Here is an 18,105-nt window from a genome sequence, read left to right as displayed (position 1 = left end):
ACAGGCTACTTCCCCCACGGGGCCTAGCCATAAACAGGGCCTCGTGTGAGAGGGGGGCCCCAGTAGGGCTGTCGGCCCCTCCCCAGGGTGGAAGCCCAGGGATCTGCTTTCCCACTGCACAGCCAGCCGAAGGGCAAGAGAAATGGACCGTGGAGTGGCTCGGGGAATGTGCTGGGGTGGGGGGCAGTATGGGGCTGGTGGAGGGAAGGAGGAATCAGGGACAAAGGTCTGCGGGGGAGCCCTGCCTTTCAGGGCTCTTCCCCTGGTTTTCTGGAACCCTCCCAGGCAAACGCTGCCTGGAGCCCTGGCAGCCCTGACCCTTCAGGCCCAGTGTGGCTGATGCGTGACATCCGTCCCCTGCTTGTGCACTGTCCCTGCGGCCTTCCAGGGGAGCTCGCCGTGGGTAATGGCCTGTGCAGGGAGCTTGTCTCATCTCCTGGCCCAGGGGCTCGGGAGGGCCACAGCTGGTGCCTGTTCTCCCCTTGGCGCCCTCCCTGAGCACCCACTGGCAGGAACAACACTGCTCTGAGTGGACACTCGTCACTGGCTCCCCGCAACCCACTTCCCCTTCTGCCAGCAGCCAGCTCCCCATTTCTCTGGGGGGGCACATTTTTCTCTGCTCTTGGCTTGGCACTTTGTGGGCTCCACTGAGAACCAGGGTGAAGCCCTGAACTACTAATTAGCTGTTCCCACCCCTGGGCTCAGGGGGGCGGGGTTGGAGGCACTGTGTCACCCAGGCGCCACCGAGGACGTGCAGGAGTGAGTGCAGGGAATGCTGGGATGAGCCGAGGATGCGGGGGTTGCCACCAGCACCCGGGTCCCACACACGGCCCGGGAACTATGCCCTCCTGGCGGAAAGCCCAGTCCAGTGGGGGAGAGGCCCCTGTGACGTCAGGCGGCCCACCATGAGGACTTCTTGGCTTGTGGGCCAGTAAGGGTCTCGTCATCTCAGATCCCCCCACTGCCACCCCTACCCCGGCCATGGTCCCATCTTCCAAGCGGCAGGGGCAGGGGATGCTGGTTGGCTGCCCGCAGGACCTCACCCTCTCTGAGTTCCTTGTAAGAGAGCCCTCTTCTTGGCTCTGGTGATGGGTCCACAGGGAGTATGTGTTAAACCCACCGAACAGTACTCTTTGAATATAAATGGCATATTGTATGTCAGTATCCCAGAAATGCTGTCTTTAATAAAAAGGCAGGGAAAGAAAAGAAAGAAACGGAAGAGAACTCTGCTAGGTCCCATCCACAGTCCATCCCTCCGCCCCCGGCTGGTGTTTCGGAAGTGGATTTTGGGTCGGCTAGGATACATTTTCATGACGAACTGCACAGTCTGTGGGGCACATCCCCAGACCAGACTGACTTGGAGATTCTGCTGCCTGCCTGAGGTTCCCCAAAGGGACCAGGACACAGATGGACTTGCAGGCCCCAGAGCACCTCAGAGAATCAGGCTCTCAGTGCCGGAGAAGGGCACAGACTCCAGGATGTGGCCTTGGCGATGCTGTCTTGTGTGACAGCTGCATGCGAGATGGGATGCTCATGGGCCACGCCGTCTGGGGGTCCTGCATCTTCCCGGGCCAGTCCCTCCCTTGCCTGCAGGTGACCACCTCACACGTCCATCTGGTGCAAACCTCCTGACCCACCTCCCCACCTCACTTCCTGCTCCACAGAACCTCCGGCCTCCTGTGAGACTGAATGAGCTAGTGAGTGGGAGCAATCTGAGGACCGTCACGGCCATGGCCATCAGCCAGCCTTCCTGCATCTGTGACCCACAGGCCCACCCTTCCACCTCTGGGACGGGGACCTACCTCTAAGCGACTGCCCCCTCAGTGGATCCACGGACTGGATCCAGGGGGCGCCGTCCCTACAAACCCTCCTCGTGCTTCCACTGGGGGGCACTCACACGCCGTGTTCACTGAGCTGTCCACCTATGTTCCCTGCACTTTAAAGTATACGCGTTCTACCTCAACTAAAGTGACCCCTGTTCTGCTCGGCTGACCTTTATATAAACTCCTCAAAAGAGTTGCTGAAACTCACTGTTTCCTTTCCCCCAGTCTGCCAGGAAGTATACCTTCTCCTTCTAGTATCTAACATCTAGTACCCCGGTCCGCCCCTCTGAGGCCCTGTCGATTCCCTCCTGTGGGCAACGCTGAAATTAGCGAGTGAGCCTCTTCTCCCCCTCCCTGCTCTCCCTGCCAACATACAGTGATATACTTCCACTCCCAGGTAAGGATGCAATCGATGAGCTTATTCTACTGTCCATGCCTTTTTTATTTTTATTTATTTATTTATTTAAAGATTTTATTTATTTGAGAGAGAGAGAGAATGAGAGATAGAAAGCACGAGAGGGAAGAGGGTCAGAGGGAGAAGCAGACTCCCTGCCGAGCAGGAAGCTCGATGTGGGACTCGATCCCGGGACTCTGGGATCATGACCTGAGCCGAAGGCAGTCGCTTAACCAACTGAGCCACCCAGGCGCGACTTTTTTAAAAGAAAGATTTTATTTATTTGAGAGAGCGAGCGAGCGAGCAAGTGAGCACGTGCACAAGCAGGGAATGGGCAGAGGGAGAGGGAGAAGCAGACTCCCTGCGGAGCAGGGAGCCCGATGTGGGGCTCGATCCCAGGACCCTGAGATCATGACCCAAGGAGAAGGCAGAAGTTCAACCGACTGAACCACCCAGGTGCCACTTAAAGCTGTTAGATTTCTTAAATTCCTCCATGTTCTTTACTTACTGCCTGTGGTCTTCACTCCTGAATCTTATTTTTCCCACATAAAATTCTTTGGTCATGGTTTTTAAAAATTATATATCTTTAAAATGTTACTCTCAGGGCACCTGGGTGGCTCAGTTGATTGAGCGTCTGACTTTTGATGTTGGCTCAGGTCATGATCTCAGGGTCCTGCGATCGAGCCCCATGTCAGGCTCTGCACAGAGTCTGCTTGAGATTTTTCTCTCTCCCTCTGCCACTTCCCCCCCTCCCCGGCTTGTGTGCTCTCTCTCAAAAAAAAAAAATCTTAAGAAAAAAAGAGACATCTCTGGAGTCCCAGGATCGAGTCCTACATCGGGCTCCCTGCTCAGCAGTGAGTCGGCTTCTCCCTCGGACCCTCCCCCCTCTCGTGCTCTATCTCATTCTCTCAAATAAATAAATAAAATCTTCAAAAAAAATTAAAAGTAAATAAAATGTTAGTCTGTATAAAATGTTGCTATCTTAAAGTCTGAACCTACTCTGATTTTCTTCTTTCATAAATGACTTGGGTCTTTTTTGACTGGTTGCCTTAAAGATTTTTTCTTTTTAATCTTTAGTTTTTACTGCATTCTGTTAATATTGGCTATTCTGGACTGCTTTTCCCAGAAATACGACGTGCCCTTCCACCATGCACAGTCAAATCTTTTTACGCTCAGAAAAGTTCTCCCGATTGGTAGTTTCTATCAGTTGTTATTCTACGCTCTTCGGTTTTCTGTTTCTATTATTTTACGGTCTTTGGTAGTCTGTGCTCTTATACATAAGTTGGATCTTCTTTGTCTGAGTTCTTTATCACAGCTCCTGACCGTTTTTTTCTCTTTCTTGTTTGGCCCTCCCTTGACCCCCATCCCTTCCTTATCCCTTCAAGTCTATTCATTGTTGTGTTCTCCTTGTGCAATACTTAATTCTGAAAAATTTCTCCTGAGTCCCATCAACTCTTTTCTGTTGACTGGTCACTTTGTTTCTGAGCTTTCTAAAAATTTTTATTTATACCATTCTTTAGTAGTTTCTATTATTTTTCTAATTCTTATTAGATCATTTTGAAATATTAGGGTGTGGTTTTCATCTGCTTTGGGGGAATACTGTTCTGATGGACTTTCATTGTCTGTGGAAGGTTACCTGGTTTTTTTTTCTCCCCCTAAGATAACTTTGTATGGGGTGTGATCATAATCCTCTGTTGCTCGGGTTTAAATGATGTGAATTCTTCTGTACTTTCAGGAGGATTATGTACGTGTTGGGAAGATGTGGGTCAGGGTAGCTTTCCGCACTGAACATTTGGGGGATCTGTCTTGTGCTGTACCTCTCAGTGTAGCCCCCTCCCCTCAAGATTTCCTATCCGTTTCCTCTAGTGTCGTAAGCTTCCCTCTCCTTCCCCCCACCCCCCCAGGTTCCTGCCCTGCTCAGTCCAGGTCTTGTTTTCCTCAGGGAGGGAGGGCTCTTTCCTTTTGGGGGTTGTGGTGGGTGTTTCAGATCCTCAGGGCAGTGCGCCGCCCCGGATTATCTGATCTTCCCTCCCTTGTTATGTTTGGTTTGCTTATCTGTAGAGTGGAGCCGAGAAATGTCCCCAAGTCACTGGTTGTATCTGAGTCACCTGCCGAGGCTTCTGTTCAGTGAGCAGTCTCTCTCTCCGGGGTGTGGGGAGGTGTTTTATGGTGGTTTCTGGGTTCCCTGGCTCTTGGGACTGTCAGAACCCCTTTGCTCTTCCCTTTCCCGCCTCCGCACAGCTGCTGAGTCTACATCCGTTTAGAGTAACGCTGCAGTTGGTCGTCTGACCCCACCTCCTCGTCGTCTGGGGTTTGTGAGACACCCTTCCCACCTGCCTTCGTTCAAGTTGGTCTGGGCCTTTTCCTGAGGAAAGTCGGTAAGATTTAAAAATTACCCTGCTCCCACCGCCTTGTCCCAGTTAAAGTCCCCTCCACTCAGGTTTTTCTTCCTGTCTTTCCACTGAGCGACTCGGGTCAAGGCCGCCATGACCTGTGTTTGCCGTCTCCAGTAGCCGGGCCTCAGTGCTCGTAATGCTTGACCTCAGACATCATACATCCCAACCTGCACTCTTCCAGCCCTGCTCTCCCTGCATCTGCCCCGCGGCGTGAAATGGTGATTTGACTCTCTGAGCTGCACAGCCAACACCACAGTGTCATCACCTTGTAAAACCCCTTTCTTTCGCCCAGACCCAATACCGAATGTACTGAACCTATCAATGATATCAGATCTACTTCCAAAACATGTCCTATACACTAACTCTGAACAATCCAAGAAGGAAATTAACAAGACAATTCCATTTATGACAGCATGGAAAAGAATCAAGTGTTTAGGGATAAACCGAACCAGGGAGGTGAAGACTTGTAGGCTCAAGACTACAGAATATTGCTGAAAGAAATTAAAGAAGGCATAAATAAACAGAAAGACATGTTGTGTTCATGGATTAGAAGACTTAACATTGTTAAAATGTCAATACTCCCCAAAGTGACCTACAGATTCAGTGTAGCTCCCCGTCAAAATCCCAAGAACTTTGTTTGCAGAAAAAAAAAATCTATATTAAAACTCATATGGAATCTCAAGGGCAGAACCACAAATAGTGAAAACAATAGCCAAAGAGGATGAAACTGGGAGAGCGGGTCTCATACTTGCTGGTTTAGAAGTCTGCTATAAAGCTATACTAGTTAACAGTGTGGTACTGGCGTGGAGACAACAGACCAACGGAATAGAACTGAGAGCCCAGAACCGAGCCTCGAATATGTGGTAAATGATTCTTGACACGGGTGCCGAGACTGTTCAATGGGGAACAGACAGAGTTTTATAACAAATGGTGCTGAGAACCAGGTATCCAACTGCAAAATGATGAAGATGGACCCTTACCTCACACCATACATGAAAATTAACTAAAAAATGGAGCAAAGACATAAATGTAAGAGCTAAGGCTATAAAACACTTAGAACAAAATACAGAAGAAAAGCTTTATGACTTTGGATTGGCAGTCATTTCTTGGATATGATACTAAAAGCACAAGAAATAAAAGAAAAATAAACTGGACTACATAAAAATGTAAAACTTCTGTATATCAAAGGACACAATCATCAAAATGAGAAGACAATCTATGGGAATGAGAGAAAATATTTGCAAATTATATATCTGATGGGTTAATATCCAGAATATATAGAGAACTTCTACAACTTGACAACAAACAACCCAACTTTAAAAAAAAGGTGAAGGACTTGAATAGACATTTCCCCAAAGAAGCTGGACAAATGGTCAATAGGATATGAAAGGATGCCCAATATCACTGATCACTGGGGAAATGCAAATCAAAACCACAATGAGATACCACTTCACACCCATTAGAATGGTTATTGTAAAAAACGTGGAAGATAACACGCGTTGGCAAGGATGGGGAGGAACTGGGACCCTTGTGCACTGCTGGTGGGAATGTGAAATGGTGCAGTCACAGGGGAAGAAGGTCTGGCAATTCCTCAAAACATTAAACACTGAATTACCCATTGACTTCTTGCCAGCAATTCTACTTCCAGGTATCTCCCTCTAAGAACTGAAAGCAGGGTCTTGAAGAGATGTGTGTACAACTATATCCATAGAAGCATTATACAATAGCCCAAAGGTACAAGCAACCCAAGTGTCCATCAAAAGATGGACGGCGGTGCCTGATGGCTCAGTGGGTTAAGCATCGGACTCTTGATTTCGGCTCAGGTCATGATCTTAGGTTTGTGAGATCAAGGCCCGTGTTGGGCTCCATGCTGAATGTGGAGGCTGCTTAAGATTCTCTCTCTCCATCTACCCCCCACGCCCCTGCTCACGCGCGCTCTCTCTCTCAAAGAAAGGATGAGTGGACAAACAAATATGGTATATGTCTACAGTGGGATATTAGTCAGCCTTAAAATGGAAGGAAATTCTGACACTGCTACCATGAGGACGAACCTTGCGGTTGCACAAGAGGTGAATGGACATCACGCCACTGAACTGTACACTTCAAAATGGGTAAGATGGTGGATTTCACGTTATGTGTCTTTTACCACAATTAAAAAAAAAAAAGAAGGACATCCTGAATTTGACCACTTCTCATGAGCTCCACTGCTCCTACCCGCGACCAAGGCTCTATCGTTCCATGTCCTGATTACTTGAGCAGCCTTTCCACTCGTGCCTGCTTCTACCCGGGCCACTCCCTAGTCCAGCACTGCCCAAGGGAAATAGAATGAGAGCAGCTTATGTAATTTAACCCGTCCTAGTAGCCACGTTAAAATACAGGAGAGAAATTGGTGAGATGAGTTTTAATAACAGATTTTATTTAATCCACTCTAGCCAATATATGGTTATTTCAACATGGAATTACTATAGAAAGTTACTGAGATCTTTTACGTTCTATTTTCTCATAGTAAATCTTCAAGCTCTGGTGCAGAGTTTGTGCCTATGGCACATTTCAGTTTGGACCAGCCACACTTTCCAGGGCCCAACAGCTACGCGTGGCTCCCATGCTGAGCAGCGTGGCTCTAACCCATTCCCAGCCTGACAGGCCAGACGAATTCTATTAAAACATGCACAGATTGTGCCCCTCCTCTGGCCAGAACTTGCCAACGGCTTCCCATCTCACTCAGAGTCAAAGCTAGAGTGCTGACAAGGCCCGCAGGCTTCCATGATCTGGCTTCCCGCTTCCTTCTAACCTCACCTTCTACACTGCTCTTCACTCGCCTCCGTGGCCTGTGCCAAGCCCAATCCCACCCCTGGGCCTTTGCACCTGCTATTCCCTCTGCCTCCAACACCCTTTCCCCAGGTACTTCATGGCTTATTCCCTTACTTGGGAGCCCCTCCATTCCCCTGATCCCTTTATCTGGCTCTATTTTTATCCATAGATCTTATCACCACCTGCCATACCTCAGATGTTTGTTTGCTTATTGTCTGTCTCTCCCACTAGAATATAAGCTCTGTCTAATCTGTTCACTGCTCTCTTCCCAGTGCCTGGGATAGCACCTGGCACCTAACGGAAATGCAATAAAAACATCTTGTGGGGGGCACCTGGGTGGCTCAGTGGGCTGAGCGTCTGACTCTTGGTTTCAGCTTAGGTCGTGATCTCAGGGTCGTGGGATTGAGTCCCACATCAGGCTCCCTGCTCAGCACAGAGTCTGCTTGTCCCTCTCCCTCTGCTCCTCCCCCCCCCGCCCCGCCCCCTGGAGCATGCTCGCTCTCTCTCAAAATAAATAAATAAAATCTTAAAAAAAGCCCCCAAAACTATGTTGGGTGAACGGTGAGCATTCAGAAGAGGCCGGGGTCTATGCTTACTCTGGCCTGGTAGGCCCTGTCATTTGTCGTGTTGGGCCTCATGAAGGCAGCTCAACATTCTTTTCACCCCAACCTAAACTCCCTCTCTCTTGAAATCCCAGATCAAGCCCAACTTCCTCTAAGAAACCTTCCTAAATGTCTCCAATGATCAGAGTCTGTCCAGCCCCTTCCCATCCATTCCCTATCTACTTACTGAGCATTGACTACGGGGGTGGAAAATATAAAGGCCTCCGTGGGCCAGACCAGGTGGGGCTTTGGGGAGCTGGAGGGCATGTGCCACTGCTTGGCTCCAGTGCCACCCGGCAGGAATGTGGGCCCCGTAAAGCCAGGGTTGCTAATTTTTCCAGAGAAGCCAGATATGTGGATTTTTACATAGACTCTTCTAATCATGAAGTGTTTTTGCAAACTCAGATTGACCCACAGCACATGTATCTTGTCATTCCAGGAAGCAATAAAAAATGGCCATGGTTGTACCAACCTCAGTGAGCTCCCTCTGGTCACAGATGGACTGAGGGGAATAACTGTCATGGACTGAAACAGCTGCCTAATTCTGTAAGTTCGTAATTATATGACAAAACAAACATCACAAATGCCTTGATCATATTTGGAGGATACTAGAAATGCAGCTCATCGTTTTAACAACTGGTGAATAAAAGCAGGGGATAAAAGATTTCCTCTGCCCTTCCTAGGTGAACTATGCCTCAGTAGTGAAGTAGTTGATGAGGGGGGTTCTCTTTAGGGACATATTCCAGGCTCATCAACAGAAGGATTGACAGTAGACTGCCGCCATCTTGCAACCCCTGATCTATGCAAAGCCCATCAGGGACTGAGAACAGGACACGACAGGATGCCCGGGTGTTGTATATAGCTCTTGGTGGAAGTACATAGCTCCCCAATCCCATGTACAAGCAGACTCGCCCCTAAACACACAAATAACTGAACCTGAATCTGATCTGGGTCTCACTATTCAACCACCAACCTACAGGAGACAGGGCACAGAAGAATACTGTAAACGCCTCCAGAGGGATGCCATCAGGAAGAACCAGACCATGAGACCCTCTACAGCACAAATGACCCCGTTCCCTCAACAAAATACTGCAAGAAGAAAGAGAGACGGAGCGGACATCTCCAGATCAAAAGGAATTTAAGAGACATAGCGACTGACCACATATGACCTATGTGTACTTCAATGCCAATGATGCTCAGATGGTAAAAAGTACACCTACTTTTGGGGAAACGCGAATACAAGTACAGTTGACCACTGAGCAACCCGGGTTCTGGATGCGCAGGCTCATTTAAGTGTGGATGTTTTGGATAAACACAGCACTGTAAATGTGTTTTCCTTCCCTTAAGATTTTATTAATAACATTTTCCTTTCCGTTACTGTTAAGAATACGCTATATAATACACGTAACACACCAAATCCAGGTTAATCAGCTGTTTATGCTGAGAAAGGCTTCCAGTCCAGTGTAGACTCTTAGTACTTAAGTTTTGGAAGAGCCAAAAGTTCTACGTGGATTTCTGACTGTGTGAGGGGTCGGCGCCCCTAACCCTTGCATTGTTCAAAGGTCAACTGTATTTGATATGAAGGAATTACTGTTAATTTTGGTGTAATAATGATATTGAAGTTAAGTCTTTAAAGAGGATCTTCCCTCCTCCAAAAAAAATAAACTAAAAAAAAAAAAAAGTCTTTCCCTGTAAAAATCCATGAAAGATTAAAGATTGACTGGAAAAATACCAGTAAATAAACCCACGCTAGATAGGTCTCAACTGTGGCAGAAGTTCCTGTGGGATGGAGATGAGGTTCGCTGGTCAAGCCTGAGAAGGTTTCTTATATGCAATGGGGCTTGAGGAAGGCAGGGCGTGCTCAGGAGGACTGGGGGGGCGCGGTGGGGTACAGAGGGGCCTGTGAGCTTGGGCAGCATGTGTGGCCGGGACACCCGAGTCGGGCTAGGTTAGGCTTGCCATCCTGCACCGAGAGGGAGCCCTCCCAGCTGAGGCCACGGCAGGCACCAGCATGGAGGCTGATGGCTGCCCGGGCTCTCCTCCTGGCCCTGACCGCCCTGCCCCACCACTCCCATGGGGCCTCTCACCTCCGGGGCCGGGTCCACGGTGCTGGCTTTCCTTCCCCCACCGCTGCCTCCTGGCTGCTTGGACGGCATTTTCTGGAGGAAGTCAGAGATCCTCTGAACTAAGAAATCGCGGTCTTTCAGGTTGGCGAACAGGAAGGTCATTTTGCTCTTGGTGCTAATGGACAGGGGGCTGGGCAGGACACTGGAGCTGTCAGCTTTTTCAACAATGGTCACCTGAGAAGGCAAAGCAAGCACTGGGGGCTGGTGTCTGGGGACAGGAAGCTGACTGGCTTTGTGCATGTGGGAGCACAGTGGCCTCACGCAGTTCTTTCCTGGCCAAGGGCACTGGCTGGGCCCCACCGCATTCCTGTGCTGAGTCTGCTGCTTATCGCCGTGGGACTCTGAGCAAGTCACCTGCATGTGCAAGCCTGGTTTCCCCCTGTTGATGGGGGCGGTGAGCCCACCAGTCTAGCTGGACCATCGTGAGGATGATGATGCAGAAGTGCTCAGCCCCGCTGGTGGTCTATCCGGCTTCCCAAAGACGTCCAGTTACTCTCTTACTCTAAAGCATGGGGAGCAGCCCTGCCTGCATGCTGTCCCAAGCACCGGCTCCCCAGGTACTTGCTAACAGGTGCGTCCCGGGCCCAGCTCTGACCCTGAGGCGTGTGGACAGTATCATAGGTGTGGAGGGTGCAGAATGGGCTTTCAAGGGACGCCTCTGCAGAGACTGTGGCCCAGGGGAGTGGACAGACAATGGACAGGGAGGGACTGGCCTGACACACAAGGAAAGGCTGGAGAAGCTGGGGCAAGAGTGAGCAGGGGCGGGGCAAGTGAGCGTGTGCAGGTGTGCACGTGTGTGTGCAGATGCATGTGAGCATGTGTGTGCACTTGTATGTGCGTGCGTGCAGGTGCATGTGAGCATGTGTGTGCATGCGTGCACATGCATGTGAGCATGCGTGGACGCGTGTGCGTGCAGATGCATGTGAGCATGTGTGCACGTGTGTGTGTGCAGATGCATGTGAGTATATGTGTGCAGATGCAAGTTAGCTTGTGTGCATGCGTGAGTGCAGATGCATGTGAGCATGCGTGCAGATGCATGTGATCATGTGTGCATGTGTGTGCAGACGCATGTGAGCACGTGTACATGCGTGTGTGCGCGCAGATGTATGTAAGCATGTATGTGCATGCGTGCAGATGCATGTGAGCATCTGTGTGCATGTGTGCAGATGCATATAAGCTTGTGTGCATGTGCATGCGTGAGTGCAGGTTCATGTGAGCATGTGTGTGTACGTGTGTGCATGCAGATGCATGTGAGCATGTGTGCACGTATGTGTGCATGCGTGCAGATGCACGAGCATGTGTGCACGTGTGTGCGTGCAAATACATGTGAGCATGTGTGCGTGCAGGTGCATGTATGTGTGCACGTGTGTGCGTGCAGATGCACGTGAGCATGTGTGCATATGCATGTGCATGTCTGCGTGCAGATGCATGTGAGCATGTGTGTGTGCGTGTGTATGCATGTGAGCACTGTGTGCACGTGCGTGCAGATGCACGTGAGCATGTGTGTGCACGTGTGTGCGTATGCATGTGAGCACGGTGTACACGTGCGTGCAGATGCATGAGCATGTGTGCATATGTGTGCGTGCAAATGCATGTGAGCATGTGTGCGTGCAGGTGCATATATGTGTGTGCACGTGTGTGTGTGCGTGCGTGCAGATGCATGTGAGCATCTGTGGGCGTGTGTGCAGATGCATATGAGCTTGTGTGCATGTGCATGCGTCAGTGCAGGTTCATGTGAGCACTGTGGGCACATGTGTGTGTGCAGATGCATGTGAGCATGTGTGCGCGTCACAGGTCTGCACACACGTGAGCTAAGATCTAAGAAGGGGGAACGGTTCACTGAAGGTCCCACGGGTCCCGGCGGGACATTGACGTGCGCTGATGGACATTCTCAACTACGCTGGGGGTGGGGACGAAAGGGTCAGGTGCAGGCAGCACCCTCCCGAGGGGGCGGCCGTGCAGAGGAAGGGACATGTGGGTGGGATGCGGGAACAAGGCCGGGTGAGGAGCCAAGCCAGCTTCCGCTTTTCAGCTGAGCCAGCAGACAGAAGGAATGCTGCTTCCCGCGGTGGCGCTGGGAGGAGCACATTTAGGGCCGCAATGTCCACTCTGCAGCCTGCTCTGAGGGGGAAGCCCTGGGAAGGCCCCTGGTGGGCACACTGGGGATCACCGGTGCCAGGCCAGGGCCTCTGTCCTGACCCCAGAGCCCAAGTCCGTCCTGCTCCCTGCCTCAGCCAGGCTCTCTGCCATCAGAAACACCGGGATCATCGGGAGAAACAGAGCTGAGGCCCATGGAGACCTCTGCACCCATCCCCAGGCCCTGGCCCAGGACAGACTCACGGCCCAGTAGGAATGTGGGGTCAGGGGTCACCTGAGCCCTCAGCCGGAAGCTTCTGGAGCTGTGGCTCTTTCAAGTCCCTTGCCTCGGACTTGCTTTGGGGAAACGAGGCAGCACACAGAAGAGCCCCCCTCCCCCAACACCTATCACCACTGCACCCACAACTGGAGGGCTTTGTCAATGCAGGGGGGCCTCACAACTCCAGGCTGTTACTAAAATCAAGATCCTGTGATTTAGGTTGTAACTTAAGAACCTCACTGTGCTTCACAGAGCTGAGCAGCCAGTCTGCCCTGCTGGGCCACGAGGAAAAGGGGGCCTGAGGACCTGCTCTGACCTTCTGGGGGGGGGGTCTGTCAGCGCTTTCCACCTGGGCGGGGGCCCTCTCCCTCACTGTCCACACCCTTCACTGCAGCATAGGACACAACGGCCTTGCTTCCGCCAGGGTCACTGTGGAAGCCTAAAAACCCTGAGGAAAAAATATCTCTGACAGACGAGAGCCGTCCCCATCCCTGACGGATGAGAGCTGTCCCCATCCCTGACAGGTCAGAGCTGACCCCCTACCTGTGACAGGTGAGAGCCGACCCCATTCCTGACAGGTGAGAGCCGACCCCATTCCTGACACAGGTGAGAGCTGTCCCCATCCCTGACAGGTCAGAGCTGACCCCCTACCCGTGACAGGTGAGAGCTGACCCCTACTTGTGACAGGTGAGAGCTGTCCCCATCCCTGACAGGTGAGAGCTGTCCCCTGCCTGTGACAGGTGAGAGCCGTCCCCATCCCTGACGAGTGAGAGTGGACTTCCAGTGGCCCTGCTGGAGTCTGAGTCACAGCCAAGGCAAGTGTCAGGAGAGGAACAGTGAGGTGGCCTCTGAGAGTGACATGGTGGGGCTGGTCAGGGGTCAAAGTCCTCCCAGCTAAAGCAGGCCTTTGCTAAAGTCCAACTGCTGGACCAGGAAGGCAGGCCTCAGGGACACTCACCCGCAGGAGGCCTCTGGGATCTGCTCAGGGAAGCACAGGACTTTCCTGGAGTTACCTGAGCTCTTCCAGCATGCCAAACCCCAGCCTGTCTCCCCACCAGGTGAGGTGATGCCTGAGGCAGCATCCAGCTCACCTGCCTGGAGGGGCCTGGCACAAGGCAGGGGCTCAGGGAAGTTGCTGACTCATTATGTGCCCTCGACATGCCCACCACCGAATGCTGGGGGGCTGCCGTGGGCTGGCGACCCCCACCAGGTGCCCCAGGGAGTCAGAGCAGAGCTGGTGGGGGGACCAAGGGCTCACCTCCCGCAGGGGTATGATGAGGTGGCAGGCGTCTTCCTCTTTGCTGGCGAAGCAGATGTAGTTGCTGGAGATGAACATCTGGCCAGGGATGTGCAGCTTGTTGAACGGGGTCCACAGGGTACAGCCCGTGTGGCCATCCAGACGCTCGTCCCTGGGCAGGCGGAAGGTGGCCCGGTAGCACTCGTTCTTGGCTCGGGCATCCAGGTCTCTGGGAAAGCCCGGAGCGGGGGGTGGTGGGAGGAAAGGGGATAGGAGTTAGGGCCAGTTGCCTGCAAGCGGGCTTCCACGTGGGATTGGGCTCTTTGGGGTCTTCCAATGAGCAGCTCAACCACTCTTGATCTCAAGAGTTCAATAAAACACACAGAGCAGATGGCCAGGTACCACGAGACACATTTATAGGACCAGCAAACAGCATGCCCTGGAGCCCTGAGGGCTCTGGAGGACACCCAGAAGCTTGACAGGGTTTGACATGTCACCTGCTTGGTGCTGAGGGTGGACAGGGCCCTGGGGCCTGGAGGTCCCTACACCTGTCCCGCACACCTCTGCCCTGACGTTGCTGCTGCCCGGGAAGACCCAGCCCCACCTGGACACCCAGACAAGGACCTCCTGAACTTAAACACGTGACGCTGTGGATGAACACAACGGCATGCTTGCCCAATGACTGTGTGAGGTGGCCGCCTGGCACCCTGATCCTGGTCCCCTTGGTGGCCCTTTCCTTGTAAACATCTCTTCTCCCAGCCCCACAGGGGCTGCCGGCAGCCTGAGCAGGGCCTGAAGGGCACACCCTGATGGACGGTGTCAAGTCCTGGCCCTTGCTTGTTTCCTTTCTGGAAGGTTCCAAAAGCACCCCATCACAGGCATAGGGAGAGTGACATCCTTGGATGGTGCCCTCCTGTAACTATGTGCAACCAGCCCTTTTCTGGGGCCTTCCTCCCACGGGGCACCTGGGAAGGGGGAGGAGGGCCGGCCCCTCCCACCGCAGGGGGTTGCGCACCGCTTCAGAGCCGAGATGTTTCTGTGTGGCCGGGTGGGCCGGGGCAGCGCCTTGTCCTCCAGGAAGCCCTCGCTGTCCAGCAGCTGCCGCATGGCCAAGTTGGCCAGTTGCTCCATGAGCTTGAAGGTCTCACCGATGTTGAGGAACATGGAGAAGAAGAGCTCCTGGTCCCGGGTGTCCACACGGATGCTCTCCGGGAAGAGCAACGTGGCATTCTTCTCCAGCCTTGTGACGTCCACCCACTGTACCACCAGGCTCACTGGACACCAGCAAGGACACATAAGCCAGTGGGTCACATGGGCCGGAGGGCTGGACAGCACCTGTGCCCAAAACCCACCGGGAGAGCCATGCCCCGAGGACATCATGGACCGTATGCACTCCCCGCGCCCCCCCACCCCCGGGCCTGAGTCTGGCTGTGCTGGGACGGGGGCTCCACGAGGAGGGCCTGGGCCATGGGGGTCTCCACTGTGTCCCAGGCCGACCCGGCACCCCGTCCTGAGAACATCCTGGTGACTATCTGCCCCACAAATGGCGAGGGGCGACACAAATGCACACGGGGAGGTGAGCTAGCGGGGACCCTGCCTGGTGAGGAGGCACCAGGCAGGAGGAGAGCAGGGGGAAGGATGTGGCAGGTGTGTGCGTGGTGGGGCAAGGCCTCGCTGCGCTCAGAAGGGCTGAAGCCCTGGGAGCTCTTTCTGGGGGCAGCGTGGCAGCAGAGGGTGCCGGCTGCCCCTGGGGAGTCAGCCTTGTGCCCAGAGGCCTAGGGCTTCCCACAGCACCACGTAACCTGGAGCTGCTCGGGGATGGCATCTGCCCTAGAATGTTCAACTTAAAGGAGGGAAGGGAGCCCCCAGGAGCCAGGTGAATGCCTGCCTCAAGTCTGGGTTTCCTTGCTGCGAACCTCAGAGGTGCACTGGGTTTCGGGGAGATCCCCCGGGGAGGGGTGTGTGTGCGCAGAATATCGGCGGACTGCGCTGGAGGACGCCACTGAGGAACTCTGGTGGTCGGAGAGGCGGGGACAGTTCTGGGGGCGGGGGTCTGGGGGTGGCTCACCTTCCTTCCCCAGCAGGAAGGAGTAGAAGCACAGGTGGTTGACGGTCAGGTAGAGCCAGCCCTGGCGGGGCACGCGGCCCTTCCAGAAGCTGCAGGAATAGTAGTTGACCAGCTTCTCCCCCTCGGGCATTCCAAACTGCTTCCGCATCTTCAGCTCGGCCTCCTTGAATTTCCCAGGGTCCTCATCTCCCTGGGGCTGCAGGTTCTTGTTCTCTTCTGCGATGATGCCCTGCAGGGGGATGAAGGGCCTGATTTCTGGAAGGCCTGGGGGTGGGGTGGGCGCGCAGGCGCTGCGATCCTGGACTCCTGGACACTGGCCCCAGGGACACAAGCTGGCGAGGCTGAGGCACATGGTCAGACAGATGCCAGGCAGGTTCCCTCAACTCCTGAGCTAATAATACTTCAAGCATGGCTGTCTGGAAGTAGGGACTTTTAAAATAAACATTTATTTCCATGTAAAATTTCTGGAAACCCCACAGAGTAGAGCAGTGTATTCAGGAAGCAGGGAGTCTCCCTCTTGCCCACTGTAGCCACTCTGCTGGTTTCCTTCAGAGGTACAGGCGCTGATGTGTCTTTGAGCAAACATGTGGTTTTCTCTTTCCCTCTTTCTTTCCCCAAATGGCATCCAGCTGTGGCAATGTTCTGTAAAGTGCTTTTCTCATGACGAGGATGTTCTGTATTTATTTGACTTTCTCCCCTCTCCCTCAATATACCAGGGGCTCTTGCTTCTTGACCCCACCCACAGACCAGCTGCAGGCCCCTCCCAGCTCAGGGCTGGCAGACAACAGCTCTAGACCCCTCCCAGCTCAGGGACTCCAGACCAGCTGCAGGCCCCTCCCAGCAGGGGCCCCAAACTAGCTCTAGGCCCCTCCCAGCCCAGTGCCCCCCAGCCCAGCTCTAGACCCCTCCCAGCTCAGAGCCCCCTAGACCAGCTCTAGACTCCTCCCAGCTCAGGGCCCCCTAGACCAGCTCTAGACCCCTCCCAGCTCAGGGCCCCCAGACCAGCTACAGGCCTCTCCCAGCTCAGGGCCCACAGACCAGCTCTAGACCCCTTCCAGCTCAGGGCCCCCAGACCAGCTCTAGGCTCCTCCTAGCCCAGTGCCCCCCAGGCCAGGTCTAGACCCCTCCCGGCTCAGGGCCCCCTAGACCAGCTACAGGCCTCTCCCGGCTCAGGGCCCCCAGACCAGCTACAGGCCTGTCCCGGCTCAGGGCCCCCTAGACCAGCTCTAGACCCCTCCCAGCTCAGGGCCCCCAGACCAGCTATAGGCCTCTCCCAGCTCAGGGCCCGCAGACCAGCTCTAGACCCCTCCCAGCTCAGGGCCCCCTAGACCAGCTCTAGACCCCTCCCAGCTCAGGGCCCCCAGACCAGCTACAGGCCTCTCCCAGCTCAGGGCCCGCGGACCAGCTCTAGACCCCTCCCGGCTCAGGGTCCCCCAGACCAGCTATAGGCCCCTCCCAGCTCAGGGTCCCCTAGACCAGCTCTAGACTCCTTTCAGCTCAGGGCCCCCAGACCAGCTACAGGCCTCTCCCGGCTCAGGGCCGCCAGACCAGCTCTAGACCCCTCCCAGCTCAGGGTCCCCCAGACCTGCTGCAGGCCCCTCCCAGCTCAGGGCATGTCCATGCTGTGTTCTGCTGGCATCTTTACTGGGCTCAGGATGCCCAGAGACATCACCCTGGCCACAGAGCTAGCCCAAAACCTCTTGGGTTAAAAGAGGTTCTTAGCACCCTTGGCTCAAAACATACACACAGATTTTCCAGGAAGATGATTCCTTGATAAACTAAGGTTAACTCAAGGCCAGTGTTTGGGGCCTGGCCATCCAGGGGCACGAGGACAGCCAGGAGCCTGGGTGAGGACCAGAGGTAGGGTGTGCTCTGATGCTGTAGGTGTGGCATCCACATCTCCTGTCTCTCAAGGTGCCCCTGGTGCCTCGCGAATGTTCCTGTAGGAACCAGCTCTCCATCCTCATTACTGAGGAAGCACCTGCCTCATTACTAAGGACCCGCCTTTGTCTTCTGCTGCCCTCAGTCCCGCCCACAGGGAGGCTGGGGAAGCAGCCCCACCAGTGCAGTGTGGGTGGGCCATCACCCGCGCCCTGCCCCACCAGTCACCCTCCTGGGTCTCAGCTGGAAGCCCCCTCTTCCCCGCTCCCTGCAGTGGGGAGACCCCCAAGCAGCGAGTAGAGGGGGTGACCTCTTCTGCTCTGCCTTTCCCTCTGCACTCTCCTGGGGCCCCTCTTCCCAATGTCTTGTCCTTTAGGAGTGTGTGGCAGGAGGAACTGTCCCTACCAGTGG

At 53.8% G+C, this 18,105-nt stretch overlaps 1 protein-coding gene across 2 annotated transcripts in view; it reads right to left on the bottom strand.

The window, feature by feature from the left end:
* The window catches only part of TBC1D9B (TBC1 domain family member 9B), a 42,166-nt gene that overhangs the window by 14,365 nt on the left and 9,696 nt on the right, over positions 1 to 18,105 (bottom strand). For both annotated transcript variants that reach the window (XM_028093751.2, XM_028093752.2), the window contains exons 4-7: positions 15,814 to 16,042; positions 14,761 to 15,019; positions 13,767 to 13,974; positions 10,114 to 10,326 (exon numbers count right to left, since the gene is read on the bottom strand). In XM_028093751.2, coding sequence (XP_027949552.1) covers positions 10,114 to 10,326; positions 13,767 to 13,974; positions 14,761 to 15,019; positions 15,814 to 16,042 — 909 coding nt within the window. The remainder of the gene's footprint in view (positions 1 to 10,113; positions 10,327 to 13,766; positions 13,975 to 14,760; positions 15,020 to 15,813; positions 16,043 to 18,105) is intronic.

This window comes from Eumetopias jubatus, unplaced genomic scaffold, assembly GCF_037043125.1.
Source record: "Eumetopias jubatus isolate StellerSeaLion01/CBP00866 unplaced genomic scaffold, mEumJub1_p1.0 scaffold_5, whole genome shotgun sequence".
In the NCBI taxonomy this organism is placed as follows: Eukaryota; Metazoa; Chordata; class Mammalia; order Carnivora; family Otariidae; genus Eumetopias; species Eumetopias jubatus.
Note: the sequence above shows the minus strand (reverse complement) of the source record. Positions and strands in the feature narration are given on the sequence as shown.